The 27,719-nt window shown below is 53.0% G+C and overlaps 2 protein-coding genes across 8 annotated transcripts in view; one reads left to right on the top strand and one right to left on the bottom strand.

Annotated features, from left to right (window-relative positions):
• The first annotated feature begins 524 nt into the window (after nt 1–524).
• Nucleotides 525–8,609, top strand: Prrt1b (proline rich transmembrane protein 1B). The gene is made up of 4 exons (XM_038337041.1): nt 525–1,035; nt 4,968–5,416; nt 6,218–6,361; nt 7,478–8,609. Exons 1-4 carry the CDS (start codon nt 1,026–1,028, stop codon nt 7,625–7,627), a joined length of 753 nt encoding a protein of 250 aa, XP_038192969.1. The 5' UTR covers nt 525–1,025; the 3' UTR covers nt 7,628–8,609.
• A 3,837-nt stretch (nt 8,610–12,446) lies between these two features.
• Rapgef1 (Rap guanine nucleotide exchange factor 1) overlaps nt 12,447–27,719 on the bottom strand; it is a 119,725-nt gene continuing 104,452 nt past the window's right edge. For all 7 annotated transcript variants that reach the window (XM_038336244.1, XM_038336245.1, XM_038336239.1 and 4 more), the window contains 12 exons: nt 27,230–27,341; nt 25,828–25,903; nt 22,417–22,501; nt 20,042–20,134; nt 19,296–19,481; nt 18,818–18,902; nt 18,582–18,676; nt 16,959–17,037; nt 16,758–16,859; nt 16,210–16,307; nt 15,330–15,458; nt 12,447–14,727 (listed from right to left, as the gene is read on the bottom strand). In XM_038336244.1, the coding sequence (XP_038192172.1) occupies nt 14,577–14,727; nt 15,330–15,458; nt 16,210–16,307; nt 16,758–16,859; nt 16,959–17,037; nt 18,582–18,676; nt 18,818–18,902; nt 19,296–19,481; nt 20,042–20,134; nt 22,417–22,501; nt 25,828–25,903; nt 27,230–27,341 (1,291 nt within the window). In that variant the 3' untranslated portion in view covers nt 12,447–14,576. The remainder of the gene's footprint in view (nt 14,728–15,329; nt 15,459–16,209; nt 16,308–16,757; nt 16,860–16,958; nt 17,038–18,581; nt 18,677–18,817; nt 18,903–19,295; nt 19,482–20,041; nt 20,135–22,416; nt 22,502–25,827; nt 25,904–27,229; nt 27,342–27,719) is intronic.

Raw genomic sequence — 27,719 nt, 5'->3', positions numbered from 1 at the left:
TGATCTGTCTTTGTGATTGCTTCCCCTTGTGTCCGGTATCTCTGTTTGAACTATGTAAATCTTATCTGAGAGTTTCCTAAAGGTTCAAAGCCTATGCAAAACTTAGTTTTGGGAGGACTGGGTAAACGGAGATGGCCCGTGACTTGGGAATTGCTTTGGCATTGGTCTCTTTGGGGAGCTTCAGATAAGAGGTTTTGGTATGCGGAAATTGAGTCGCTAGCGGTGTAAACTGTACAACAATAAAAGAAGCCTTTTGCAAAGCTACAGTCAGTCAGTTCGCCAGAGGCTGACTCCCTGAGGCTGCGAAGTCCTCGAGTGACCCTGTTTCTTCTATGGACCCGCGTGAACTGAAAACCTGACACAACATTCCTCCTCGTAAGGGAGCAGAGCTGTGAATATATACATAAGGCGGCCAAACGTGCCTGCGTCGCGAGTGTGGTATTTTCAGGTGACTGGGTTCGGACCTGTTGTACATTCTTTAGCTTGGTGCATCTCGGGAAGAAAGTTAGGCACCAGTTGTTCTAAACCTCAGCTCTTAGATGAAATCTACACTCCTGGCTTCTCTGGCTGGGGCAGGGAGCCGGAAACTGATGACTTAGTTATTCTATCTTGCCTTTGCCCAGGTCTCCCCTTCTCCCTTGGTTTTTTCTTCTTGCTCTACCCTCCCTGTGGGAATTCCACGAGCCTCCTGCCCGGCCTATTATTTTCACCACTTCCCTCCCCCGCCCAACATCCAGGTCCGACAACTCGGCAAAGGGCTCACAAGGCTCCACAGAGCGGATCCTACCCTCAGGGTCCGCCGAGTGCTGTCTGGCCCTAGCCGGGAGGACGCAGGGTGGGTTGCAAGCGCCAGGGCGCGAGGGAGCGACGTGTTGACACAGTCGTGGACAAACAAGGCGGTCAATTATTAACCTGTCGCGCTGCGGGCACCAGGAAACCCGAGCCGGCACCGTCAACCGAGTGGGGCGGACCCAGACTTGAGACCCGGAGCAGCGCAGCCTGCGTGCTCCCACGCGGATCCAGGCATGGAGGCAGGTAAGGGGCGCCGGGTACGAGGACAAAGCGCAGAGACCGACGGCTCAGGCAGGAGCGAGGTTCCTAGAGGCTGCGGCGGAAAGTTCAGTAACTCGCTCTTTCTTGTATTACTACGGGACATCTGGGGAAGGATGGGTCCCTGGTAGAAAGCTGGTGTCCTGGCAGCAGCAGGTGGCTCTGCATTCCCTGCTCAGACTCTCCTAGTTGTGTCCAGTGTGTGCTTGCTTTGTTCGCCGACCCCACCGACCAGGCTGAGGCTCATCAAGCAGGGTGGCCCAGCAAGGAGGCATGCAGAGCCGTAGGTGGGAGAGAACTAGCAGGCTGGATCAGAGAATGGAGAGGCAGGTGTGGATGCTCCCTGGTAGGGTCCCATCGCGGCCACACATCTAAACGGAGGACTCCGGGGGGCGTAACCGCGTCCCCACGCTCACTCGGGAGTCCCACGGGCATGGGTGTTGCCAGGACCCATGCAGGGTCTCAATCAGATGAGCCGGGTGCCCCTCGCATCCCCTGCACCTGCTATAGAGGATGCTGGGGTGACTAGCAGAATTTCACTGTGCCCCGCCCCCTTCTAGATTACCCCTAGCCTTGGAACAGCCCGACACCTCCTCTGTCTCGGTTGGACTGTCGCCTCAGGCTCGGGTGTCGAGAACTCGAGAACCCCAGGCCACAGAGCCAGGCGCAGCCAGTGGATTTATTTACTCGGAGGCCCCTATCTGCGGTGCCGTAGGGCCAGGTATTTGCTCTGGCGGGTTCCAGGGAAATTGCGGTTTTTGTTATGATAACTGGGTCAAGGGCCTGGCGTTTCTGCGACGGGTACCGGCTCCTTTCGCAGTGACTTTAAGTCGCTGAAGTGCTTGCCGGGGCCCTTGGCTCCCTAGTCTGTGTAAGGAGAATCCTTAAGATGTGGGTAGGACTTGAGCCCAGGGCCCTGACACCTGCTCCCTGTCATCGTTGTAACACTGCTATTGCCATTATCTGTCCTTATTTTATAGCTGGTGGAAAGAGGCTCAGGGTCCCAGGTCCCGTGTTTGCACCTGCCCTTAGGGCCAGCTCATCCAGGAGAGGGTTCCTGGGACTGACCGGCTGGTTCCCAGTTACCTACCCGTTGTTTGTGGTCTGTCCAGGAGTAGGCTTGCCCTGGTTCATTGGCGGTGCCAAGTATTTCCCTACAAGAGAGGGGAGGAGCTACAATGTGCCAGTGGCGTGTGTGTCTGTACATGACCATGTGTGAACTAGTGGGTTCACAGTAGGCAGAGAGGTCAGAGGGGGACTTCCGGTTCTGCCTTATTCCCTTTAGAGGGGATTTTTTTTTTGCCTGGGGCTCAGAAATTCTCAGCCCTCCTCATATATCCATCCCCACAGCACTGAGGTTTCTGGTGCACACTTCCTGCTTTTTCCGTGGGTTCTGCGGATATGAACCCAGGTCCTCACATGTGTTCAGCAAGTGCTCTTACCCACTGGGCCATCCCTGAGCCCTGTTCATGTGACTTTAGAAAACTTTTCCAGGAGGCAGAGGCAGGCAGATCTCTGAGTTCAAGGTCAGCCTGGTCTACAGAGTAAGTTCCAGGGCAGCCAGGGCTATGGGAAAGCCTGTCTCAGAAAAAAAAAAAGAAATCAAAAAACCAACCAAAAACAACAACCAACCTCCCCAAGCCCCCAAAACATTTTCATCCCTTCCTCCCTCTCTTCAGCATTGAGGACTGAAGCCACGATTCCATGAATGCCGGGCAAGCTCTTTATCACTGAACTACGTCCAGCCTTTAGCAAGTTTTCTTAAGGTTTATTGTTCAAATACAACAGACAAAAATAGTAAAAATGTGTGTTGTGATCTCTTCAAATATCAGATACTCCTCAAGCCCCTATCATGCCAGGGTACAGGCTGATCTCCATGAATTTGAGGCCAGCCTGGTCTACATAGTGAGTTCCAGGCTATCTGGGGATACATAGTGAGAAGTTGCCTCAATAAATGAAATAAATTCAGTTAACTTAAAATTTAGTTTAAAATTGCTATTTCTCTTTACCTTGTGGAACATGGATGCTTTTTCTTCTAATTCCGGTGTCTGGGTATCAGAGATGGTATGTGTTAGTTTTTTAATTGTGTGTGTGTGTGTTTTTGAGACAAGGTTTCTCTGTGTAGCCTTGGCTGTTCTGGAACTCACTCTGTAGGCCGGGATAACCTCAAGCTCACAGAGATCCTCCTGCCTCTGCCTTCCAAATTCTGGGACTTTGCCTTTAGTTCCAGAACTCAGAAGGCATAGGCAGGAGGATCTCTGTGAGCTTGAGGTGCATGTACAAGCACTAGAATTCCATGGTTCACAGTGGAGGTCAGAGGACAATTTGCAGGAGTCTTTTCTTTCCTTCTACCATGTGGGTCTTGGGGATTGAACTTGAGACCCAGCATCAAGTTCTACCATGCTGAGCCATCCAGATGACCTTTAGCCCTGGCTGGACTTGAACTTGCAGCAGTCCTGGGTGCTGGGATTGCAGAGTTTGTTGGTTCCTCCTCTCCCTTTGGTTTTCCTTGAAGAATGCTCACACGGTCGCAATTCGTCACAGTGCAGATTATTCTGGTGTGGGCCCTTGGTGCTGAGGCTGTCAGTGTTGCCTCTCGGTTCTGCTGTGATTCCCTGGCTCCGGTGATTGCATCATACTCAGCTTGAGTTCACCTTCTGTGTGTAACTTCTCCGTGGTCAGCTCATCTCTCAGGCTTCCTGTGCTAGTGTGTGGGTCTGCCTTTACACCTGTGCTCAGGGCTGCGTTAGATACTTGTGGGGATTAATTCTAGTGTGTCAGAGCATCCCTGATTGTTCAGGACTCGGGGTCCTCTAGGACCAGAGACAATCAAGGGCGAAGGAATCCAATGGTGGCTGAGCTCACAGGCAGAACTCAGGAGTCCAGCATCTCCACTCTGTTCTTCCTGCGGGATCATTCCTATATCCTGGACTCCGGGCCCTGAGGGAGCAGGGAAGTGAGGAACCTACTTGCTGTTTTCAACCTGATTTGTCTCAGGGGTTGGAGAGATAAGCTTTTTAAAAAGCAGGGCTTGGGCTGGAGGGATGGCTGGTTCAATTTCCAGCACCCATAAGGTGGTACACAACCATCTATAACTCCGGGCCCAGGGGTTCCGACATCCTCTTTTGACCTCTACAGACGCTGCATGCATATAATGTACAGACAGACATACATGCAGGTAAAACACTCATGTGTATACAAATAAATGCATTTTTAAAAAGTGTGCTTAAAGCACGCAGCATGAACTTTTCCATCATGAACGGTTTTGTCCCCTATTCTTTTCCCAAGAGGGAGGCCATAGGTCAGCCTCAAGTATTCTCTCTGGAGCTTCGATGCTGGAGTCTCTCGCTGACTGTTAGATTATCAGTTAGGCTAAGGTGGCTGGCTGGTGAGCCCCAGGGATCTGCTAGTCTCCACCGCGGGGATGGCAAACATCTGCCACAATCTTTGTGTAGGTTCAAAGAATTGAACTCAGGTTTCCATGGCTGCACAGCAGACATATCACCAACAAATCCGTCTCACCAGCCCTGGCAAGACCACTGCTAAGAGCTGAGGCGTCAGTGTCAGTAAGTCCTGTACCCTTGCATCGTGAACTTCCCTTCTTTCACGTTGAGAACTTCTTGGTCACCCTGAGAGCTGACCCGCTAACATTACTGATCACTCCTCCCCAAGCTCTGGCGACTCAAAGACACGGTGTTTTAAGTTCCAACTTGTGCTTTGTCAATGCCCCCTAGGCCAGAGAAAGTGTCAGGCTCTGCCTAGGTTCAAGAGGAGGCTTCAAGGAAGGAACCTCATGGGGAAGGGTGATGGGAGCATTGGAACCCTGGCTGCCTGGAGGGACACACTTGGTCCCCTTAGCTCTGGGTGCTGTTGGGCTCGGGGATCTGCAGCCTGGCCTCACAGGCCTTTCTCTCCAGGTCCCGATGCCAAGGGGGGAGACAGCCCCGCAGTCCCGGAGGATCGTACCGTCGCCGAGGACACGCGCAACCCCTCGCAGCCGGCGCTCCCGCAGCTCCCCCGCCGCCCGCAGCTGCTGGATGAAGACGCAGGGCCGGACGAGGACGGGGCCGTGGCCGCAGAGGGCAGCGAGCCCGCCCGGGGGGACCCAGAACCTGCGTCCACGTCGGGCGATGTGGGGCCCGGGCCCAAGGCCACCGGCGGCACCGTGCCGCCCATAGGCTTCGTGGGTGAGCCGCCGCCCTACGCGCCGCCGGACCCCAAGGCAGTGGCGCTGCTCTACCCGCCCTTCCCGCAGGTGCCGGTGCTGTTCCAGCCCGCACCCGGGCCCGCCGCACTCTACCCACCGCCGCCTGGGCCGCTTTTCCCACCCGCTGCTGCCGCTGGAGCCTCCTTCCCCTTCCCCGCGGTGAGAGCACGCCCCATGGCCGACCTACACACGGGTGGCTAGAGATTTCTCGAGGTGGAGAAAAGCGACAAGTAATGAGGATTCCTAAGAATGAATAGGAGCTGTCCAAGACGGACACTGGGCACAGGTTGCAGGGTGGTCAAGCCAGGTGCTCTGGGAAGGATAGGTTTGCTGTGGTGGCGAGGAGTGATGGCGGTCCCAAAGTGGATGTGACGTGACTGCCTGACCGAAAGAAAAAAATAAAAAGATTTTCCACCCAGAGACAGGGCTTCTCTGTTTAGCCATGACCGTCCTGGAACTTGGTCTGTAGACCAGGCTGGCCCCTGACTCACAGAGATCAGTCTGCCTCTGGCTCCCAAGTGCTGAGATTAAAGGCAAATACCACCACCACCTGGTTAAAAGAAAACTTCTTTTAAAGACAAGGTCTCATGCAACTCAGCTGGCCTGGAATTCACTTTGTAGCTGAGACACCCGATTCTGTTGCCTCCGCCTCCTAAGTGCTAGGATTACTGTGGCACAGGCCTGTAATTCCAGCAGCCACAGAGGTTGGTGGATCCCAAGTCTACACAGAGAGGCCCTGTTGACAAAAAGGCAGGCAGTGGGTTGCCACTGCGGGGGAGGTGGGGGCCTACACAACTCCCTGGCAGAATAGGACATTGTGGTGGTCAGTCCTGGACTAGGCCGTGTGTGCAGGGCAGAGATGAGAACACTCCAGGGGCTGGGGTGGATGTGAGGAGGGGAAGGGGGTGGGGGTCAGCCCCACTTTCCCTGGTTTTTCATGTAAGTAGTTCTGCCCCACAGTATGGCAGCCCCATGGCCGGCGGGCCTGCCCCCATGCAAGTGGAGCACAGGCCTCTGCCCAAGGACTTCATGATGGAGTCAGTGCTGGTGACCCTGTTCTGCTGCCTTCTCACGGGGCTTATAGCCATCGTCTACTCCCACGAGGTAGGTGACCGGGAGGGACACAGCTGAAGGACAGGAGCCTCTGCCCCTGCAGGGACTCATAGGTGTCCTACACAGCAGCTAGCGGCCGGGTAGGACCCAGGAAGAAGCCCCATTGTGGGGCCTTTCTTGTCTGTTTGCCTCCTGCTGCTTGCCTGTGACCCTCATTACTAAGGATCTGTTCTGGCAAGTTCCAAAACAAAACAAGGTATAAGTGATTGATGAGGGCCGACGTGTTGCCCAGCCCTGTTGGAGTATTTCGGCAGCCTGGAGTCTGCATACCCATCCAGCTGCCTAGGCTGGTCCCTGTCTAGCTGCCATCTGCCTGCCCACACCTCTGTCCTGCTGGCTCACCCCTACCCACCGGTTAACTCATCTCCCTGCCCTCCCTCCCGACAAACACCTCTATCAATTCAGCCTCTGGCCCTCCACCCGTCTGTCATCTGTCAATCCATCCACCTCCTTCACCTGCCTTTCCACTGACTCGCTCCCTGTTCACTCTTTCATTTGCACAACTGTCTCTATCCATGCTCTCTCACTAGTATCTCTCCCGCCCCTTCCCCTCCTGCCTTTCCCTCCATTCCTGTCCACGTGCCTGGCTCTGACTTAGGCCCGGGGGACTCACTGATGAAGGTGCCATGACATTCTGACTGATGGAAGGCAACCTTGGGGTGGGAGCTATGCTTGCAGCTAATGGCCTGGCCTTGCTGGGAAGAGGGGGAAGTCTCAGTTCAGGTTAGCACCAGCCAGGGCAGAAGGGAGCAAGCAGCTCAGAGATGGGACTGTGGGTTTCGACTTCCCCACCAGCTGTGTGGCCCAGGGAGGTCATTCAAGTCTGCGGAACTTTCACGCCATCATCAGCAAAGTGGGGTGCAATGAGCCCCATTTGAGAGCCGCTGAGGTGGCATGAGAGAAATCTGAGGGCATTCCTTAGTGCTAGAGGGACCTCTGCCACCATTCCCGCACCTCAATGAGCTGTGGGGCTGGGTACCGAGATTCCCAGACTGGCAGTTCTGGCTTGTGGCATGAGCCCGGTCTTGAAGCTGTGCTGGTGGGGTTTGGGGTGGGTAGAGGGGAAATCAATGTTGATGCGTCCCACCCTGACCTGTCTCATTCCAGACTCGAGCAGCCCTGGGCAGGGGTGACCTGGCACAGGCGGAGGAGGCTTCGAGGAAGGCCCGCTCGCTCGTGCTCTTCAGCCTGCTCTTCGGGGTCTTTGTGTCCACCAGCTGGGTCATCTATGTGGTGGTGGCCCTCTACCTCCCCTGAGCCCAGGACTTGCTGTGCCCTTTCTGTGGACCCTGATCCCGGTGTTGCTCACACAGGCAAAGGGGAGGTGGGCTCAGAAGTCCTGTCCGTGGGTGGCCCACTGAGGCCTTCGGTAGGATCCTAATCTGTGGGACACAGGCCCTTTCTGGGATGCCCATCTTTACCTTCACTCCTGGAGAACACGGAAGACTTCAGAGCCTTCCAGAGGACGTGGCCACCTCCAGCCCAGCTCAGGGATCTGGCTCTAGTCGCATGCACTCTCCCTGGGAGAGCAAAGAGGAGAACTCACTTCCACTTCTCTCCCTGGGAGTTCCTGCCTGCTTCAGCACCCTTGCCCATGCACCTGCTCTGGCACCCTTGCCCACGCTGGGAGAGATCAGGGCTGCTATGGTCAGTCAATAAGAAGCGACAGAACTTCCTGTCACTACTTCAGAGAACACCGCTACTTTCTGTCTTCCGTCTGAGTGCAGCTGAGTCCCCAGGTCCATTGCTTAGCTTTCTCCGAGCTGTCTGTCTGTGGCTCACACTTCAGCTCCACTTACACAAGACACCTCATTTCCCGGGATCCACTTTTCTAAAAGTCTCTTCTCTTTACTGCTTCTGGCTTCCGCTGGCTACCTTTCTGAGGTTTCCGCTTCTGCCTTTCCCCGCCCCAGCTTCCTGCTCACTCTTCTATAGTCATTGGATGAGGCCAGCTGAGGGCTGAGGATGTTTCGGTTTGTTCAGTTCCCTGCATGCACAAAGCCCCGTGTTCCATCCCTAGCTCTGCACAGATGGGCCGTGGCAGTGCGTGTCTGTAGTCCCAGAACTTGAGCAGAAGGACAGTTCAAGGGCAGCTCTGGCTACACTGAGAGCTGGAGGTGAGCCTAGGCTACGTGAGACTGTCTCAAAAATAAAAGATGCTGGGTGATGGTGGCACTGCTTTTAATCCCAGCACTCAGGAGGCAGATGCAGGTGGATCTCTGTGAGTTCAAGGCCAGTCTGGTCTCCAGAGTGAGATCCAGGATAGGACAGGCTCCAAAGCTACAGAGGAACCCTGTCTCAAAGAAAAAAAAAAAGTAGCTGACCAGCTCCAAATATTACAGAGAAACCCTGTCTTGAAAAACAAACTAACTAAAAACGAACAAACAAACAAAAGGGTCTGTCAGGGATGGCTGTCCTGACTGGGAGTGCTCTCCAATCAGCCACCCCAGATGAGACACTGTGCACTGACACACACAGCTGTCCTCACATCATGTGCCCAGGGGCCAAGTCCAGCCGGCTGTGAGGGAAACTCTTGTCACAGGGTCCCATCCATCTCTGCGGAGGACACAAAGCCAGACTTTAAAGCGTAGGCGGCGCTCTCTCTCTCTCTCTCTCTCTCTCTCTCTCTCTCTCTCTCTCTCTCACACACACACACACCACACACAGGCTGGCCTCTCTGGGCCCTGCTCCTAGTAGCCAACAGCTCCTGAAGCGGAAGCCCAGCCCCCTCCAGGGCGGAGACTGGAATAAGGAAGTCAGCAGTGAGCACTGTGGAGATCCAGAACACAAAGCTGTTCTGGGACCAAGAACTTGACCTTCAAAATGCATGACAGCCACAAAGAGGACGAAAGGATTTTTCGGGGAGCTGGTAGATGCCTCGGAGGTACCTTATAGCACCCAGCAGCCAATGACACCATTCTCAGGCCTTTTAAATAAATCGCCACGGCAAAGTTTCTAGAAGGCTGTTCCTTTGGCGAAATCAGTCACCCGGGGATCCTGTTAAACTGCAGGGGCCTGTAACCACAGCCTGAAGCTCTGCATGACTAATGGGAAGTTTGCCTCTTCTGCTGCTGCTTCAGAATACCTTGGGTGGTGATAAATAAAACTGTCAAGACTACCTGTGAAATAAATAAATTAAAAAAGAAAGACTACCTGCGTCAGGCTCTCAAGCTCCAGTGCCTGTTAATGTTGTTGTGAGGGAGAGGCTCCTAAGAAAACAGGAAAGTGGAGTCCGGAATGTGAGAGACAGAAGGCTCAGCACTAATTGAATATACAGCTATAGCGGGGGACGGCTGGCTCAGCACTAAGTGTGAATATACAGCTATAGGGGGACATCCCAGCACTAAGTGTGAATATACAGCTATAGGGGGACATCCCAGCACTAAATGTGAATATACAGCTATAGTGGGGGACATCTCAGCACTAAGTGTGAATATACAGCTATAGCGGGACATCCCAGCACTAAATGTGAATATACAACTATAGCGGGGGACATCCCAGCACTAAGTGTGAATATACAGCTATAGGGGGACATCCTAGCACTAAGTGTGAATATGCAGCTATAGTGGGGGACATCCCAGCACTAAGTGTGAATATACAGCTATAGCGGGGGATGGCTCAGCACTATGTATGACTGTTCACCAATTAAAGGGTGATGGCTCATCAGGTAAAGGCATTTGCCACCAAGCCTGTTAATCCCCAGAACCTGCATGGTGGAAGGAGAGAGGCAACTTCTCAAAGTTGTCCCTTGAGCTCCACATAGGCACTGGGACACATGCACAGCTGCCCATTACACACACACACACACACACACACAAACACACACAAAAGAAAACAAAACCAGAAGACATGATTCTGTAGCTAGAATACCATGAAAAAAGAGAAAAACAAAAGACAACTCAATGAAGAGGTTAGACACAAAATAAATAAAAATCAACCATAACCACATGTAAGCTGAAAAATTCAAAATACTGCTCATTATAGTAACAGAAGCCAAATAGTGGTGGTGTACACCTTTAATCCTAGCACTTGGGAGGCTGAGACAGGTGGATCTCTGTGAGTTCCAGTCCAGCCTGGTCTATTCAGTGAGTTCCAGAACAAGGGCCACACAAAGAAACCCTGTCTGGAAAAACAGAACAAACAAACAAAAAGTGATAGAAGTAGTAAGATTTATAAATATACTTAAATAATAAAGATCTGTCTGGCTAGAGAGAGGTTCCAGTGGTTAAGGATGCTAGAGCTCTTTTTTTTTCTCTTTGACGCAGGGTTTCTCTGTGTAGCTTTGGACCTTGGTCTCACAGAGATCCACCTGCCTCTCCCTCCTAAGCGCTGGGATTAAAGATTAAAGATGTGCATCATGCCAGTGAAAAATAAACCTTAAAAAAGAAAGGGGGAGGGGCTGGAGAGATGGCTCAGCGGTTAAGAGCACTGCCTGTTCTTCCAAAGGTCCTGAGTTCAATTCCCAGCAACCACATGGTGGCTCACAACCATCTGTAATGAGGCCTGCAGGAAGAATACTGTATACATAATAAACAAATAAATAAATATTAAAAAAAAAGAAAGGGGGATAACAACTGAAGATGACATCTGATGTCAGTCTCTGGCTCCTCGCCCACAGACGTGCACTGCACACGCACTATTGGGGTTTTAACAGGAACTGCTTCACACCAGCGACTGAGGAGGAGACGGCTATTTTGGGAGTTCTCAGTATGTAGCTGGGGCTACGCAGTGTACCACACCTGGCAACTGACATCTTTACAATACGATCTGATAAAATGTCTCATTTTATGTATATAGTGCTTTTAATTTTTTTTGATTTTTTTGAGACAGGGTTTCTCTGTAGCTTTGAAGCCTGTCCTGGAACTAGCTCTTGTAGACCAGGCTAGTCTCGAACTCACAGAGATCCGCCTGCCTCTGCCTCCCGAGTGCTAGGATTAAAGGCGTGCGCCACCACCGCCCGGCTATATAGTGCTTTTTGCATGTGGTGTGGTATTGGGGATTGAACCTAGGACCTCACACATACTAGGCAAGCATTTTACCACTGAGCTACACACCCATGTGGCACATGCCTTTAATCCCAGCACTCGGGAGGCAGAGACAGGCAGATCTCTGTGAGTTTGAGGCCAGCCTGGTCTACAAGAGCTAGTTCCAGGACAGGCTTCAAAGCTACAGAGAAACCCTGTCTCGAAAAACAAAAAACAAAAACAAAAACAGACAAGGTTTCACTTGTATCCCTGGCTGGCCTGGAGATCACAGGGATCCACCTGCTTCTGCCTCCCAAGTGCTGGGATTAAAGATGTGTGCCTCCTACCAAGTGTGACTCAGGCTTGTTTTCTATAATTGTTTTAAGATTTTGTGTTTGAGTGTTTTGTTTGCATGCCTGTGCACTACTTGCATGCCTGGTGCTGGGAGAGGCCAGAAGAGGGCACTGCCTGCCCTGAAGCTGGAGTTACAGACGGTTGTTAGACACCGTGTGTGCTGGGACTTGAACTCAGGTCTTCAGCAAGAGCAGCCACTGCTCTTAACCGCAGAGTCCTCTCTCCAGTCTGACCTCATCAGGGGCTGGCTGGGAGCTGTCCTCCTGGGTATGGTACTTCATTCCCAAGGTCTGAGGACATTTCATGGCTCTGAGACCATACCCTTCCCTCAGCACTCATTTGGGAAGTCACAGGAGTGACCTGCAGAAGGCACTGTGATGACAGGACAGGGACATAGCTCTTGGGTGTGCACAGTGCTTGTGTACTTTCATTTTTTCTCACGATTGTGTGTGGAGGTGGAGGACACCTTGCAAGGGTCAGTTCTCTCCTACCTCACGGGCCCCAGGCTGTCAGAGTGGTGCTAAGTGCCCATGGCCACTAAGCTGTCTCCAGGCCCGTTTCCCTTCAGTCTGAGAAGGGCAGGTGCTGCTATCCATCTGCTCAGCCAGAGTGACCACAGCCACAGGAGCAGGTCTGAGAAGAGAATGCCGACCAGAGCCCTGGCTCCACACCCCCCCCACTTCCCCTTCAACTAGGTCACAAACAGGTAGGGACTGGCCCAAGGCAGCCTGGCACAAAGCCTGGACATAGAGGCGGCATCAGACGGGCTTTTGCCTGTTTATTTTTTCATATAAAAGTTACGCGCTTGTAATGTCTGTAGGAAGATGCCACTGTCGGACAGGTTAGTGGGGGATTTATATTACAGCATCACACTGGGAGGCATTGGGCAGGTGTCTTGGTTCACGATCAGCCAGATGTGGCATTTGCTTGCTCTAGCCTTGTCCATACCAAACTCCCAGGTAAGGGCTGGCCTCTGTAGAAAACTGAACTGTCCATGCCACTCAGGGTGCCTACAAAGACTGATCTGCACAGCTCTCCCAGCCCCCCACCCCCGAGAAACAGACATGTGGAAGCCAGGCTGCAGTGAGCACTGGGCTCAGCCTCAGCCAGAGGCAGGTGACTAGGAAAGCCTGTTGGCTAATAAGTTAAATCCACACATTGCACCTCACTGTCCCCACACGGAGGCTCCAGAGCTGTCCTGGCCCTTTGCTTAGGCCACCAAAGGCTCCCGGGACTACAGGAGGCTCTGGCTTTTCCGGATCTGGGGGCCCAATGTGCACGGTGCCCCCACTCGCACACAGCAGCACTCAGAGCTGGTGAGGGACAGGGGGACAGGAGGACAGGAGGACAGGAGGCAATGACTGAAATGAAAGGACCTGCAAGGGAGAAACAAAGCCCACACGACTGCTCACTGCTTGACTCCACACACACTCCTCAAACAACCCAGGTGCCCTGGCTGCTGCCAGAGGGAGCCGGCCAAGGGGCTGTTCACAGATACCCCCCTCTCTTTACAGCACAAATAAACAGAGAGGGGGAAGAACAGCCCAGAGTTCCTTTTTGATAAAAGCTTCTAAAAAAACAAAACACCTAGGAGGGGTTCAGAGCGACAGTTGTTTCAAACTTGCACCCGGCCAGCAGCTGTTGTCTTCCTTCTGCTGCCATGACTGGGTTGAGGAAGCACAGAGATCCTGGTGTCCACTTGACCAAGCCCCATGACCAGAAGAAATGGGCGCTTGTCCATGCAAAAGTGAACGGGAGGCATGGGAGGGCTAGCAGCACATCTGACCTGCACCCTGCCAACTAGCCACAGTGATGGCCATGGAGCCAGGGCCTGGAGGACCCTAGCACCGAGCCCTGAACATCTTGCCCTCGATTGTCAACCTCAGCAGCAGCGGTGGCTCCATATCAGGGGACGAGCACCTGCCTGGAATCACGAGGCCTCTGGAGGCACTCACACCCCAGACCTGCTCAGCCTTCTCGGGGACACCAGACATTGCCAGGGTACAGAAAGGGACTAGGGACCTGCTGGCTGCCAGGGGTCGGGCAAAGTGGAAGGGAAACCCATAGGCCCGGAAGGGACAGGAGATGGCATTTAAGGCACACAGCAAGCATGGAGGGGCTGCTTGCCTCTCCTTCGGTCACTAAAGACACTCACTCTGACCTACTCAGACGCACAGCCTTGGCCCCAGCTCAGCACGAACTCCCCCTTCCTTCTGCCTCCTTTTCCTGATCCCCAGAGTGCCAGTGGTGTGGGCGGCGGCTGTGGCTGTGCCAGGGGTGGGGGCACAGGAGGGAGGTGCTACTGGTGTTGCTGTCATGTGTAGCAGGTGAGCCTAGCGGGCCATGCATGGCAGGACAGGTCTGGGACCACTACTGTGAGCTGTGGCTGCTGATGCCACTCACCATGTCTTCTGGGCCAGGTCTATAGGCCTCATCCTCCATATTTAAAAGATTTCTGCCATGGCCCTTCTCTGCTTTCTGCCTCCCATGTCCCTGGAGGGCAATCTACCCAAGGGTCCTGGGGCTTCTACGCATCTGCCACTTAAGAAGGTGAGGGCACCCTTGAGAGGGTTGAGGCCCGCCACTGCCCTAGTCTTCTGCTCAGGTCTCTGTTGCTCCCCAGTTGGAGGGGAACAGTAGGGAACAGGAAGGAGCATCGACAGAAAACAGAAAACAAAACCAGACCAGGGGCCACCAGTTCACAAGCCAGTCCTGCGGCCTGCCGGCCAGCTCGTTGTAGACCCTGGGACTTTAGCCACAGGGAGAGAGGCAGGAAACCGGCTAGCAGGCTCGGGTGCTGCCACACAGCCAAGCTGTGGACAGGCTCTGAGGCTGGACGGTCCAGGTCCTCTCCGGGCCGCTCGAGCGTTCTTACACCCTGCCAGCACCTAGGTCTTCTCTTCACGGTCTGTTTTCCGCCTTGTTATGTTCCTGGGTTTGATCTTCAGAGAGAGTTCCCATAGGGCCTCCTCGGCCAGGTGGTCACTGAAGTCATTGAAGAAGTTTATGATGTCGTCGTTTCTCCGGATGTCATAGTGCCTGGTGGGAGAGGGGCAGTCAGCGAGTCCAGGGCTAGCTGAATAGCCAGGCCAGAACCTCTTACAGGGTGCAACCCAGATAACTGTGGGCCCTCACAGTCAACTGCCTGGCAGGGTCACTGCTACCCAAGCTGACAGGGGACAGCAGCACTCAGCACCAGACATAAAATACTGTGTGCTCTGGGCTTGGCTTCCCTGGGGTCCCCTGGGCAGACTCGTCTGGAACATGGTGCACTCTGGCCACCCTGAGTGGGCTGTGATGTCCAAGCCTGCCCTGACTGCCCTAGAGCCAGGTAGCCTGGATTGTCAGTCTCCTTTTCTGGTTTTTCAGGACAGAGTTTCTTTGTGTAGCCTTGGCTGTCCTGAAACTCTGTAGACCAGTTGGCCTCCTTCTGATGTAACTGGAGGACAAACTGGCTGCCACCATAGGCCCAGGCCCAGGCCCAGACAAGGAGTTGAGCCCTTTATGTGGATTTCCCCATGTTGTCCTGATAAAACCCAGGGGAGCAGGGACTATACCCCATCCCACAGATGCGGGCTCCTGGCCCTCTGGGCTGTGCCCCTCCCTGCAGCAAGGCCAGGCTGGCACCAGGTGGCACTTACACCTGCTGGAAGCACCGCATGCTGTCCAAGATGTTGAACTGTTGCCACCGCTTGGAGAAGTTCACTTTCCCGTCAATATAGTCTGGGTTTCCCAGGTGAACGAAGGTCAGGTCCTGCAGGATCAGACCTCTGGGGATGGGGGCAGAAGCCAGTTACTGTTTGGAAACAAGACTCAGGAGGCAGCTGTTTTGTTGTAAACTGGCTTTGCCACCAGAGCTGTAGCCCATGATGAGCAGCTACTGAACTGCAGAGCAAGGCAGAGCACAGACTCAGATGGTCTTCTGAACCACACGAATCCTTGCTTTCTGGACTCTGGGTCAGATTCCCCCTACCGATCCCTTAAAAACTAGCGCAGCACTGGCAGAGCCTGGAGCACTTAAGTTTTATGGAGGACTTACAGGCTATGGAGGACTGTGGGTCTGACCTGGCTACAGCATCAGATGGGGCAGTACCTGCTAATGTGAAGTGGTTAACTGAACAGTCAAATAGACTAAAAATGCAGAGATGGCTCAGCAGTGTTTACTGCTGTTGGGCGTGGTGGTACACGCCTTTAATCCCAGCACTAGGGAGGCAGAGGCAGGCGGACCTCTATGAGTTCAAAGCCAGCCTGGTCTACAAGTGAGTGCCAGGACAGGATCCAAAGCTACACAGAGAAACCCTGTCTTGAAAAACCAAAACTGAAACAAAAAACAAAACAAACAAACAAACAACAAAAACTCAAATGGGGCTGGAGATGGCTCAGCATTTAAGAGCACACACACTTAAAATACATACAAAAGATGAAAACAACAAAACCCCACTAAAAATGAGCAGAGAGCGCTGAGAGGTCTGAGCCATCAGGTGTGGTGACCACAGAGCTGGGGGCGGGGAGACAACTCACAGGTACGGGATACATGGGGGTTCCACCTCTGAGAGGGCAGCCCGGTAGGCTCGGAAAGAGGATGAGCTGTCAATCAATGTGCAGTACTCGGCCAGGCCCTGCAGGATAGAGGTGAATTAGTGACACGTGATGACGCCGGGGCCCATAACATGCCAGACTCAGGCCCTGCTGACACCTGCTAATGGTGGAAGGCCTCAGGCCTGTTTGTGGCTGATGTGAGTACGTCCTCAGAGAAGACCCTGTTCGTGGGCTCACTTGCCCTCTCCTCTGGCACTCATCTCACCCACCCAATAGGCCTAGTGTGCAGTCCTGTGCCCAGAACGGCCACTTTGGATGGATGGGCTAAAGAGTGGATTCAGCAGGTGAAACTGGGAGAGATGACCCCACAGCCAAACATGAAAGTCACAGGACCTGCTGACTGGAGGCCAGAGGGAAGCTGAGGTTTTTGAAGCAGCTGTCTTGGTCACACAGAGGTGGGTTGCCAGATGGAGACACATGTCCATTCTTATCAGGCCCATACCAGCCTGTCCAGACTTCCTACCACCCACCTCCGAGGTTTGCCTCTGCCACTCCAGTCTGCGGATGGGTGCGGAGTCCAGAGCTGAGAGGATGGCCAGGTAGGAGTTGAAGTTGTTCAGCTTGCGCAGGTGCTGCAAAGAGAGGTGGCGGTGTGGTGGGGCAGCGGAGAGCTGATGACGCTAGCCTCCCCAGACAGAGTTGGAGGGCTCTGGGTACTGAGCCACAGTTACCTTCATGATCTTGATGAATTTCAGAAGCAGCCTCTCCCGGTCCTGGGCTTTCTCTTGCAGCATGATGATGGACCGTACCCTGCAGGAAATGGCCAGATAAGCAACAGCTGAGCTAACCATCTTCCATCGGCTCGGTGGCCCTGGGAGATGAAATATGTGTGACCCCTGTGCCAGTTGGTTACAAGTCCTTACACATTTGAAGCCAAAGGAAGCATAAGAGTGGATCTGGTCCCTGATCTCAGGGCATTCACTATACCTCAGGGGGCCAGAACAACAACTGGCTTCTCCAAGGGAGGCTTGGGGATTGAAGCATCTTCATCAGGGAAAGGCCTCATGAGGCCTGACGCTGGCTCAGAGATCAGCTAGTAGCTGAGTAGGAAACCACTAAGTCAGTCAAAGGGATGGAAACTTAGAACCTTAGCAGTAAGGTTGACCTCATAGTGGCCTCAACCTCCTATGGTTTACAAGGGTCACTGCAGGGTTACTCTCCTATCCTGCAAAGGGCACCTGTGTCAGGGACATCAGAGGCCATGGCTCCAAAGGGTACTGTGCACCTCCAGCCTGCCCAGAGCTTCCTGCAGCTAGCAACAGACTGAGGATCAGGCAAGGCTCAGGAGGGAAGCAGCTCCTATCTGCTCTAGAAACTAGCACACTAAAACTGGAGTGGTGGCTACTGGTGAGGGGAGGCCCTTTCCCAAGCAGAGGGAGAAGCAAGGCCTCTGAGAACACTGAGAAGCAATGAAATCTTCCTCTGGGGCCATGGCAGACACGTGGGGTAGGGCTGATGCAGCAGGAGGTGGTAGCACCTGGTCATAGAGTGAAAAGAAAAAATGACTGGGTTATACACACACAGTGCTGGCCTTCATTTTGCTTTAAGAATTCAGAGTCACTGGGCAGTGGTGGTGCATGCCTTAATCCCAGCACTCAGGAGGCAGAGGCAGGCGGATCTCTGTGAGTTTGAGGCCATCCCAGTCTACAAGAGCTAGTTCCAGGACAGGCTCCAAAAGCTACAGAGAAACGCTGTCTCGAAAAAATAAAAAAAATAATTCAGAGACAAACCGGGTGTGGTGGCCCTTAAATTAGGAGAATGTAGGCCAGGCAGTGGCAGCGTGCACCTTTAATCCTAGCACTTGGGAGGCAGAGGCAGGAGGATCTCTATGAGTCCAAGGCCAACCTGGTGTACATAGTAATTTCCAAGACAACCAACCAGTCAGGGCTATATAGGAGACTTTGGCTGTCTCAAGAAAAGAACTCTGGTGTCCTTTGATTTGCCAAAGTCTTAACAATCCACTCCTTTGCTTATCAGTTGATCTTTATCAGGCAGTCAGGTGAGCGCAGCCCTGATGGCTTTACTGGTCCTGCAGAGTGGCAGGTACCTCCTGCTTCACAGAGTCACAACCAATCCTGGCACTTTTCCCTGACAGGCTTCACTTAGAACCTATGGTGTCTCCTCAACCAGCTCTGTAGGAAGCCACCCCGTCCCTGCCTTCTCTCTGGTGCCCACAGTTCAAGGCTAGAGCCCGCAGGCTCTGGAGAGCTCAGGACTGGTCATTCAACCTCTCTGCCAAGAACGCTAGAGCTGTGCCACCAGACCACCGGAGCGAGTGCTGCGGCCGCTCTCACCAGTAGGACATGTTGTTGAAGTGCTCCGTGAACTGGGTCAGATTGGGGCTCTTCTCCTCATTCTGCTCTTTGGCCCAAAGCAAAACTTCAGGAATCTGGGTGGAAACAGAACAGATGGTACTATAGCCTGTGGTGTTCCTGGTCTGGGGCGGGCTGGGGGAGCTCTCCTTAGGGACAGTCAACAGCAGTGTCCAGGCAGAGAGCTGCTTCCTTTCACAGGGCACCTCAACACATACCTCTATCTTATAGAAAAGCTCGGCGTCCAGCAGTGTCAGCTGCTCTGCTATCTCGTGGCTGTGGAAATCATGCAAGGTCCCTGGCCTGGAACACAGCATGAGAAGCATGGTTGGGGGAGAGTGATGCAGGCTTTAGATCCATGGGCCCTTAAGGGCCACAGAGCTGCTCTCAGGTAACTGGCTTCCTTCTCCCGCCTCTGCTCCACATGCCTACCATCCAACACACCCCTACCAGCTGGGCAGAGGGCAAGAAAGACTTCCTAGGCTTTTAGGAAGTCAGGATGGCATAGGCAGTAACATCAGTGCTGGGGAAATCCAGAGCTGACCAGAGCACATCCATCTCCTCCATTTGCATGGGGAGAGGCCCAGTCATGGGAGCCCAGGGACTGTCCCCGAGGCACTTCTTCACCAGGCTGTGAGCAAAGTCAGCTGCTGGCTCAGTTCTGATCTGCAGCGCAGTGCTGGGACACTGGCTCACCTGGCTGCGACACCCCTGGCTGCCAGAGGCTGGTCGGAATGGGCACACCTGAGCAGCTTCTTCTGGTCCACCTTTTCCAGAATGTTCTTCCGGAGTACACGGGCCAGGCTGAGCTCTCCGCTGCACACTAGACGGAAGACTAGCTCCATCAGTAGCTTCAGGATCTCCTCCGTCAACTCCACCAGGCTAAGGGCCAAGGGTACTTGGTGAAACGTAGGACCCAGTTGAGGACAGTGCTGGGAGTGGCCTTTTTGGAATAGGTCCCTGCCAACTTACTAACACACTTGCTGCTTTCTGCGTCGGGGAAGATCCTGTCTAAGCTGGGTATTATGTCAGGGCAGAAGACCCTCATCTCCAGTGAGCCCCTCCATTCCTGACCTCAGCAGTATACAGCCACCACACATGAACAAGATCCATCCAAGGGCAAGGATTCAGATGTGGCACCCCCAGAACTGCTTACTGTGAGTCTTTCTGTGAACTCGTCCTAAGATAACTCAGGAAGGCGCAGTCCTAGATGGGGTAGGGATTCTCTTGAGAGTCTAGGACCCACCCCACCCTCAGAGCTGGGACAAATCAATGGAACCAGTGGGCAATACTCTGTGCTGGGGGCACATATCCCCACAGTGGGTGGAGGGTAAGAGTTGGGCGGTCTAGGTGGTCACCCCACGGCATGCTAGCGGCCTGCTGCAATGCACAGCCCTGAACATTGGCCAACCAACTCTAGGACGCCGAGGCAAGAAACTCACCAGAGCTCATCCACCACTCGCACCAGCACAAAGAACGTGTTCTTGCTGACTCGCTTCTTGAATGTGTCAGCGAAGGGAGAGAACTTCTCGTATGTAAAATGTGGGTTAAGGTCCATAAGGCAGGGTCTGCATGGAATGCTGATTTTGAGGCTCTACACCCCTCCCCCCCATGAGCCACTTGTAGTTCTGGGATCTGGTGAGTGAAGGCTTAGCTTGTGGAAGCAAAGGCCTGGTCTGTGTGCAGCAAGAATGAGCAAATCTAGTCCAGTTCACCTGTTCCACAGGCTGCTGCACCCTCCAGGGCATCTGCGGGTTAGACCTGAGTGCTGACATGCTGGCTGAGGGCCACGGTGCTGGGCCTTAGGTCGAGGGAGCAGATCCCTCCCTAGACATCCTTGAAAACCCAGGGTCTGGAGAGTGAACAGGTCAGAAAGCCCCCCTCTCCATCCAGAGATCATTTCCCCAGCCACATGACCACAATGGTGTGGATGCTCCTGGGAGCTTGTACATTGGAAAGCCAGGCTGGTCCTCCTTGTGGGAACAACAGACCCCACGACAGCCCTCACACTTGACTCATGACCACTGATGCCAGAGTCTACTTTGGAGCGGGTGGCTTCCTGCTGTTTTTCTACTCCCATTAACTCTCCATTCTTTCCCTTATTCCCCAGTGACCCATCACCTGTGTGTTGGCACTCAAAGGGAGCCACGCCACATGGATGGTCTACTTGGCCCCCAGAAAAGTGCTGTCCCAAGTCTGGGGGGGGCGGTTGTCTCCATGAACAGCTGGCTGAGGCTAAATGGGGGAAGAATGAGAAACTCAGGGTGGCAGTAGAGGTTGGAGGTGGGAATATATAGGTCAGTTACCCATGCTCCATTTCACTGGCACCATGGGAAAATGGTGTAACAGAAATAAAAATGGTCTCACAGCCAAGTGGGATCCCACATGCAAACACACGTCAGGTTTGACATGTTCCTGGCAGATGTAGTTGACAGTCCTTTGCTAGGCCAGGCTCTGGCAGGTGTTTAGAGTCCACAAATGGGAAATGACCACACCTGTCCTGACAGGCCAGGACGTTAAGTCAGGGTCAGACTGAGGACAGGAGGTGTGAGGGAGCCCCTGAGAGGGTTCAGGGCACACAGGAAGGCGGAGAGCTGCCCCAGTGACAAGCAGCTGCCCAGCAGATGGCAGTCACAGGCTATGTGGCTGGGAGTGGCCTAGTAACAGGCCTCTAGGAAAGAGAAAGGGAACAGGCAGCAAAAGTGAGTTCTTTCAAGACTACAGGGTCTCGGCCACTAACAAGGGGAGTGACAATCCCCACGGCTGAGGCCTGGGCTAGGGGCAAAGCCTAGCTGTGGAGGAGCTGGCCACTACCTAGCCAAGGCGGTAGAAGGGGCCAGACCTACCTTGAAGTCACTAGTTGTCATTAGTAGTCATCATTGTCCCCCCCCCCCACCTTTCTCTCTCTCTCCCCTCTCCCCCCTCCCTCCCTCCATCCATCCATCCCTTTTTGGTTTTTCAAGACAGGGTTTCTCAGTGTGTTCCTACCTACACTGTACAGAACTCACTCTGTAGTCCAGGCTGGTCTTGAACTCAGAGATCTGCCTGCCTCTCAGATGCTGTAATTAAAGGTATGTAACACCATCACCTGGCTGAGTTTTCTTCTCTTAAGTCTGCCCACTAGCTGGACATCCAGGGTTCAGTGTGGAGAACCTGAAGGGAGCCTCCTGGCAGGGCCGCCTACCTCCTTCTCCCAACCTTTCTCAGTCTTTTCCAGACCTGCCCAGTGGTCCCAGCCGTCCTCAGCAGTGCAGCAGAATGCTGTTGCAGGCCCTCCATGTCATTCTACATTTTCCTCTGCCATTTTGTAAGAGTCAGGGTCAGGACACAGCTGGCTGGGATGGGAAATGGGCCCCACTGTAAAGGTGAAAATGTTAGTTGGGCCGTGGTGGCGCACGCCTTTAATCCCAGCACTCGGGAGGCAGAGGCAGGCGGATCTCTCTGAGTTTGAGGCCAGCCTGGTCTACAAGAAATAGTTCCAGGGCAGGCTCTAGAAACTACAGGGAAACCCGGTTTCAAAAAAAAAAAAACAACACAAACAAAAAAAAACCAAAAAAAAAAAAAAAAAAAAAAACCCCAAACCAAACAATAAAAACCAACCCCAAAAAGGTGAAAGTGCTACCCCGGGTCTTGAGGGGGCAGCAGGCTGCCCTGGGAAGGGCTGAGAACCTGACGGTTGGTGATACTATGCAGGTCAGTTAACTTATATGCCCAGGTTCACACTCAGCCTCAGTTTCCCCAATTACATCATCAGAAATGGTGTAACACAAGTAAAAACGGTCTCACAGACTGAAGGCTGCAGACCCAGGAAGGATATCGGTACTGCAGTTTCTTGATGAGCTCCTCAGGGCTGATGAAGGTCCTGTAGGTTGTCAGGAAGGCCTCACAGTACAGCACCAGGTCTGCAGAAACACAAAGGAGCCATTGATGCCGGACCCAGGGTGCGGGCCGTGGACTGCAGCATGGGCACCATGCTGAGTCCTCTCCGAGAGCCAGGCCAGGGAGGACAAGGTAGGCTCCTGTTTTCTGTGTCCCGCATCCTTCGTCTCATAGACACTAGCTACTAATGATGGGCTGCCTGGGGAACCAAGCTATGGGAGGGTCTGAGGCCCAGTGGAGGAAACGAGCTTCAATCACTCAGTGACCCTGTGCTGGGCAGGGGCGGAGACCTAGGTGCACTGGCTCTGGACTGTGCCACCTTTGAATTAAGCACAGATACTGCTCTAAAGCCCAGTGGCTCAATGGCTCCTCACTGTTATGGGCAGAAATGGTAGTCCAAACTTGTCAGCCAGCTCTTGCAGTCAAACCAGAGACAGTGCTTTTAGATGACAGGTCCAGTAATTCAAAAATGTGGGAAATTCCATCCTAAGTCCTAAGGGGAGGCTGAAGTGCCTGCCTGTCTGCTGGATGGCTCGGCAGGAGGCTCACTGCCTACAGGGCAAGGGCAAGGGCAGCTGTGAAGACCAAACCCCTGGTAGCTGAAGGCCACAGGCTAGTAGTATCCACCCCTTCCAAAGGGAAAGGGCACTGCCAGCCAAGGACTCCTGCCTCTCTAAAGTCCCAGCAGCCCTGTTTACTGCTGTGATTTACTTTCCCCACGCTTTTAGATATTAAGCATAGGATGTCATGTGAGACACAGTGGGCTAGCTCAGGGCTGGCTGTCCTGTACACACGAGACACAGCTGGGTGCTATCTGAGCTTCACTTTCTGGGTCCAGAGCAGCCCCTCCAACCTTCTCTCATCCATTCCCCATTTGCTGGTGTGGAGGAGCTGCAAGGATATGTGTGGCACTTCATGCCATCACACAAGGCCTGCTCTTGCGTTTGGGCTGCATGGGGCCTGGTTCCTGCACTGGGCTCAGCCTCATAGTTGTATTCTAACCTACCAGCTCACTGCTATGCTAGGGTTTTCTAGAAAGAGTTCCAGGCAAGAAAGCAGAGATGGGGCCAATACATACACCTGTTTCTGGAAGAATGGGCATGAATGTAGAGGACCACTGCCAGGAGCAAGTGGCCTCTTATAGGGTATGCTCTAGCCTGCTGATGAGCACCAGGGCCATAGCCCACAGGCTGAAGCTAAAGAAACTCATGTGTGTGACAGAGTAGGCCAGCCTCAAGATGGCTGTGCTGTGCCATGCTGGACACAGCCCTGGCTTCTGGGTGGGAGCCTGACCATACTCTACAGTGCTCGTAGTGCTGGTGTGGTTAAGATCCTTTTGAAGCTTGGGGGCCAAGCAACAGGTCAGCACACGGGTCCCAAGAAACGGACAGGATGTGAGCGCAGGCCCAACATCATACCCAGCCCGCTCTGTCCCACACTCCTCACAGCACTGCCTGAGAGAGAAGCTGTACACTGGCAAGTGTGCCTCCTTCCTGCATACTAGTCTAATGGCTTAGTCCTGCTTGGCACAGCTGAGTCCCAGACATATGAGCCATGGCTCCCAGGGCCTTTGAGTCACTCACACACTACTGGTTCAGGAAGTTACCTGCCTGAAGAACTTTGCCATCTGCCAATGGGCACCCTACCCACTCTGGAGCGGCCCATAGCCTCTGTCTCAGGTAAGATTCCCAGGTAAAACCAATTCTGGTTCTGCAGGGACCTCAAATCCTACTGAAACTTGAGCTCAAAAGTCTCCTTTGCGAAGACCCAGTGGGTAGAATAGAAGGCTTTTGGGCTTCCTGTCCAGAGTGCCATTGGCCTGGCTACAGCTGGTAGGACAGGAGAGTTGCCTCACAAGGCCAGGTCAGAAGCCAGCTTACATCCTAGATGAAAATGAGATGAAAATGGATACTCCACCAAGACGCCCTGATGTGCCACTGTCAGGGAACCAAGGCCCTAGAGGAAGGGCTGATCTGTCAGTCTCTAGGATCACCCTCCCAGCCTGACTGGAGGAAACAGGTGACGAAGGGCTGGACTGCCAGAGGGCTCAACAGCAGCTGTAATGTGAGTGAGCTTGTGTGAGCCATTCCCCTTTTCAGTTTCTTCTAGGCAATCAGTTTCATGCTATTTTCTTAATTCAGATTTTTCTGGAACCATTCTATCTATCTATCTATCTATCCATCCATCCATCCATCCATCCATCCATCCATCCATCTATCTATCTATCATTGAGCCATAACTCCAGCTTCTTTTTTGTTTTGTTTTGCAACATGGTCTCCCCAAACAGTCCTGGAACCTCACAGATCCTCCTGCTTCCCAAATCTCGAGATTAAAAGCATGTGTCAGCATGGTCTTCCCCCTTTAAATCCTTTTTAAGAAATGTAGGAAGAGGACCTCTGGAACACATACCCTGTCTCAAAAAAAGAAGAGAAAGAAAATGACTATGGGAAGAAGTAGGCCCAGCACCTTCCTCCTAGGCCAGCTCAAGGGCCCGGTTTCCTTCCTATAGAACTTGATGGGATGAGCAGCTCCTCTGTTAGCAGAGCCTAGTTAACTCGCTTCCAGGTATAGGAATACATACGGTCCCTGCATCTCAGATGATCAGGTTGCAGAGAGAATGGCAAGGCTGGGGCAGCTCCTGGACAACAAATTTTGTTCCTAGGAACTTGCTACTTGACTGTGTGAACTAAATGCATGGAAGAGAAGAATGACTTAAATACAAGGAAAGGTAGAAGAGACTGATCATGTGCTATCCTAGAAGTTTTTTTTTTTTTTTTTGGTTTTTTTTTTGAGACAGGGTTTCCCTGTAGTTTCTAGAGCCTGTCCTGGAGCTAGCTCTTGTAGACCAGGCTGGCCTCGAACTCAGAGATCCTCCTGCCTCTGCCTCCCGAGTGCTGGGATTAAAGGCGTGCGCCACCACCGCCCGGCTTTTTTTTTTTTTTTTTTAAAGACAGGGCCTTGTTATGTGGCCCCAGGTGACTCTGAATTCATGACTCCCCTCTTTCAGCCTCCTAAGTGCTAGATTATAGTGTGTGCCATTGTGGCTGCTTTAACTTTAATACCACTGCTGAACAGGTCATTATCCAGTGGGCTGCCCTTGGAGCATATACAAGGTACCAACAACGGGTGTATCTCATGGTGTCCATAGAGCCGAGGGTATAGTCATCTTACTTCAAGAGAGGACACACCCAGGCACAGCTTTGACAGGATCACGGTCTACAGAGGTGGCCTCCTCTACCCAGGCTCAAAGTTCAACCCAGTCAGTGTTTGCCAGGAAAGAAGACAGTGCAGCAGGGTCACGTGACGCCTTTGGTGGGACACAAAGCCACTGCAGTGGAAGCTGCCATACCTTTTCTGTCTGTCTCAGTAGCATGGACCAGCAAGATGTCTCCTGAACCTCCACGAACATCTGGCCCATCATCACCCTGGAGTAAAAAGAGCATGAGGCAAGGCTGAGATGACAAACACACCATGCGTCAGAGGCCCTGGGTCCCTTCTTTCTGTTCTTCTCAGCTCAGCAGCAACAGGCAACATTGTGTGTACCCCTGTTGCCATGGACTTAGAAGCCAGACTTTGGTTAGAACTCTTGAAGGAGACCAGCATCAAGGAAGCTGTCCAGATGCTATGGGCACCAGGGCACATCACCTTCCAGAGGACATGTGAGGTCAGGGCACTATGGTTTCAACCTCACCTCTACCTCCTAGCTAAAAGGTGAAATTTCAAAGAAGAGAGGCAGCCCCTTAGCCTGGGAGATAGGAAGCCACCTTGGGGCTTAGGCCCTCTCCCAAGAAGAAGGAAGCAGGGTTCATCTGTGGGGTCATGCCCCACAGGCTGTTCTGAGAAGGACTTCACGAGAAGAGCTCAAAACAGTAAGACTGCTCATGACATCGGATGTGTCCAGGGCCACCAAACCCAGCCTGCCAGTGGGAGGCCAACTATCTTTCCACAGGCAAACAAGCTTTAATCTGCTCTAGCGACAGAGCTGTAGGTGGGTTGGGAGTTCAATCACTGTGACTCCAAGGGAGACAGAGCCAATATCCATCTGTATATCCCATGAACGCCTAACTTTGCTGTTCCCACCTGGACTCTGAGTTCTGAGTGTTTTGGGTTTCCCACCTGGGACAAGGTTGCCTATGTTCATGACCTGATTTTCCAGAAGGAATTGAGCTCTTCTTTCTGCAGAGGCTTTCCTTGGACCCTGCTAACCCTACCAGCACCCTGATGGCCCGAGTGCTGACGTCTTCCTGTGTTGCTAGGAAGTCACTGAGGCTGGCCCAGGAACATGCACAGGGTAGCACCTGTTCTGAGATGTCCCATGAAACCCTGAGTTTCTAGAACAGTACAGAGAAGAGACAAGGTTCCTGGATCAGCTTCTTTCTCTTTCATGAAATGTCTGGGTGTTGTTCTTGTCAATAGGGCTCCTCAAATAGAGTCCAGAGCTCAGAGTCCAGAGGAGGGGGAGGGGCCGTGCTATCAACAGCACATACATGCCTCACATTGCTGGCGATACTGAGCATTGCTGGTTGTTTCCTGTGCACTGACCTCAGAAGTACCTGCATGAGGCTCAGAGAGGCTTTGCAAGGCCCAAGTTCACTTTTGGGAAATAGCAAGAAAGGGACAGTGAACTTCCCCCTAGAACCCTTTTTAGCTGGGAGCTCAGGTCTCCCTGCTGGGCACTCAAGGCTACATTTCTTTTCTCTCCCCTCCCTCTTGCTTGACGGCTATAAGATCCAGGCCTGAGGAATCCTTACCTCTTGCTTAAGTGTCAGCCTGGCCATAATTTCATTGTGGTCAATGAGGGTCAGTTCGTCCACTTCCTCCTCTGATTGGCCTGACTCCAGAGCATCCAGTGACTTTGGGGACCTGGGAGGAGAAGTGGCTGGTGCTCAAAAGTGTCAGACATGGCCAGGTTCCCCAGTTCCTGGACACCTGTCGGTGACACCTGCAGGTCGAGGCAATCCAGGTGATGGTTAATCTTTATTTATTTTCCCCTACTCTGTGATGCTTAATCTTATTATTATTTGGTTTTTCTGGACAGGATTTCTCTGTGAAACACCTTTGGCTGTCCTGGTACTCACTTTGTAGACCAGGCAGGCACTGAACTCACAGAGATCCACCTGCCTCTGCCGCCTGAGTGCTGGGATTAAAGGTGTGTGGCACCCAGCCGCGCATGATGATTAATCTTAACTGTTGACTTAATGAGACTTAGAGGAGTCAGGTCTCTGTGCATGCCTGAACAGG

This window comes from Arvicola amphibius, chromosome 7 (assembly GCF_903992535.2).
Source record: "Arvicola amphibius chromosome 7, mArvAmp1.2, whole genome shotgun sequence".
Lineage (NCBI taxonomy): Eukaryota > Metazoa > Chordata > Mammalia > Rodentia > Cricetidae > Arvicola > Arvicola amphibius.
The sequence above is the reverse complement of the archived record's forward strand: the minus strand, read 5'-3'. Positions and strand labels throughout refer to the sequence as shown.

Bases quoted from the DNA above. Each gene is read 5' to 3' on its own strand.
- Prrt1b (XM_038337041.1), top strand. The intron at 5,417-6,217 runs GTGAGAGCACGC...TCTGCCCCACAG, and splicing joins CCTCCTTCCCCTTCCCCGCG to TATGGCAGCCCCATGGCCGG. The intron at 6,362-7,477 runs GTAGGTGACCGG...GTCTCATTCCAG, and splicing joins CCATCGTCTACTCCCACGAG to ACTCGAGCAGCCCTGGGCAG.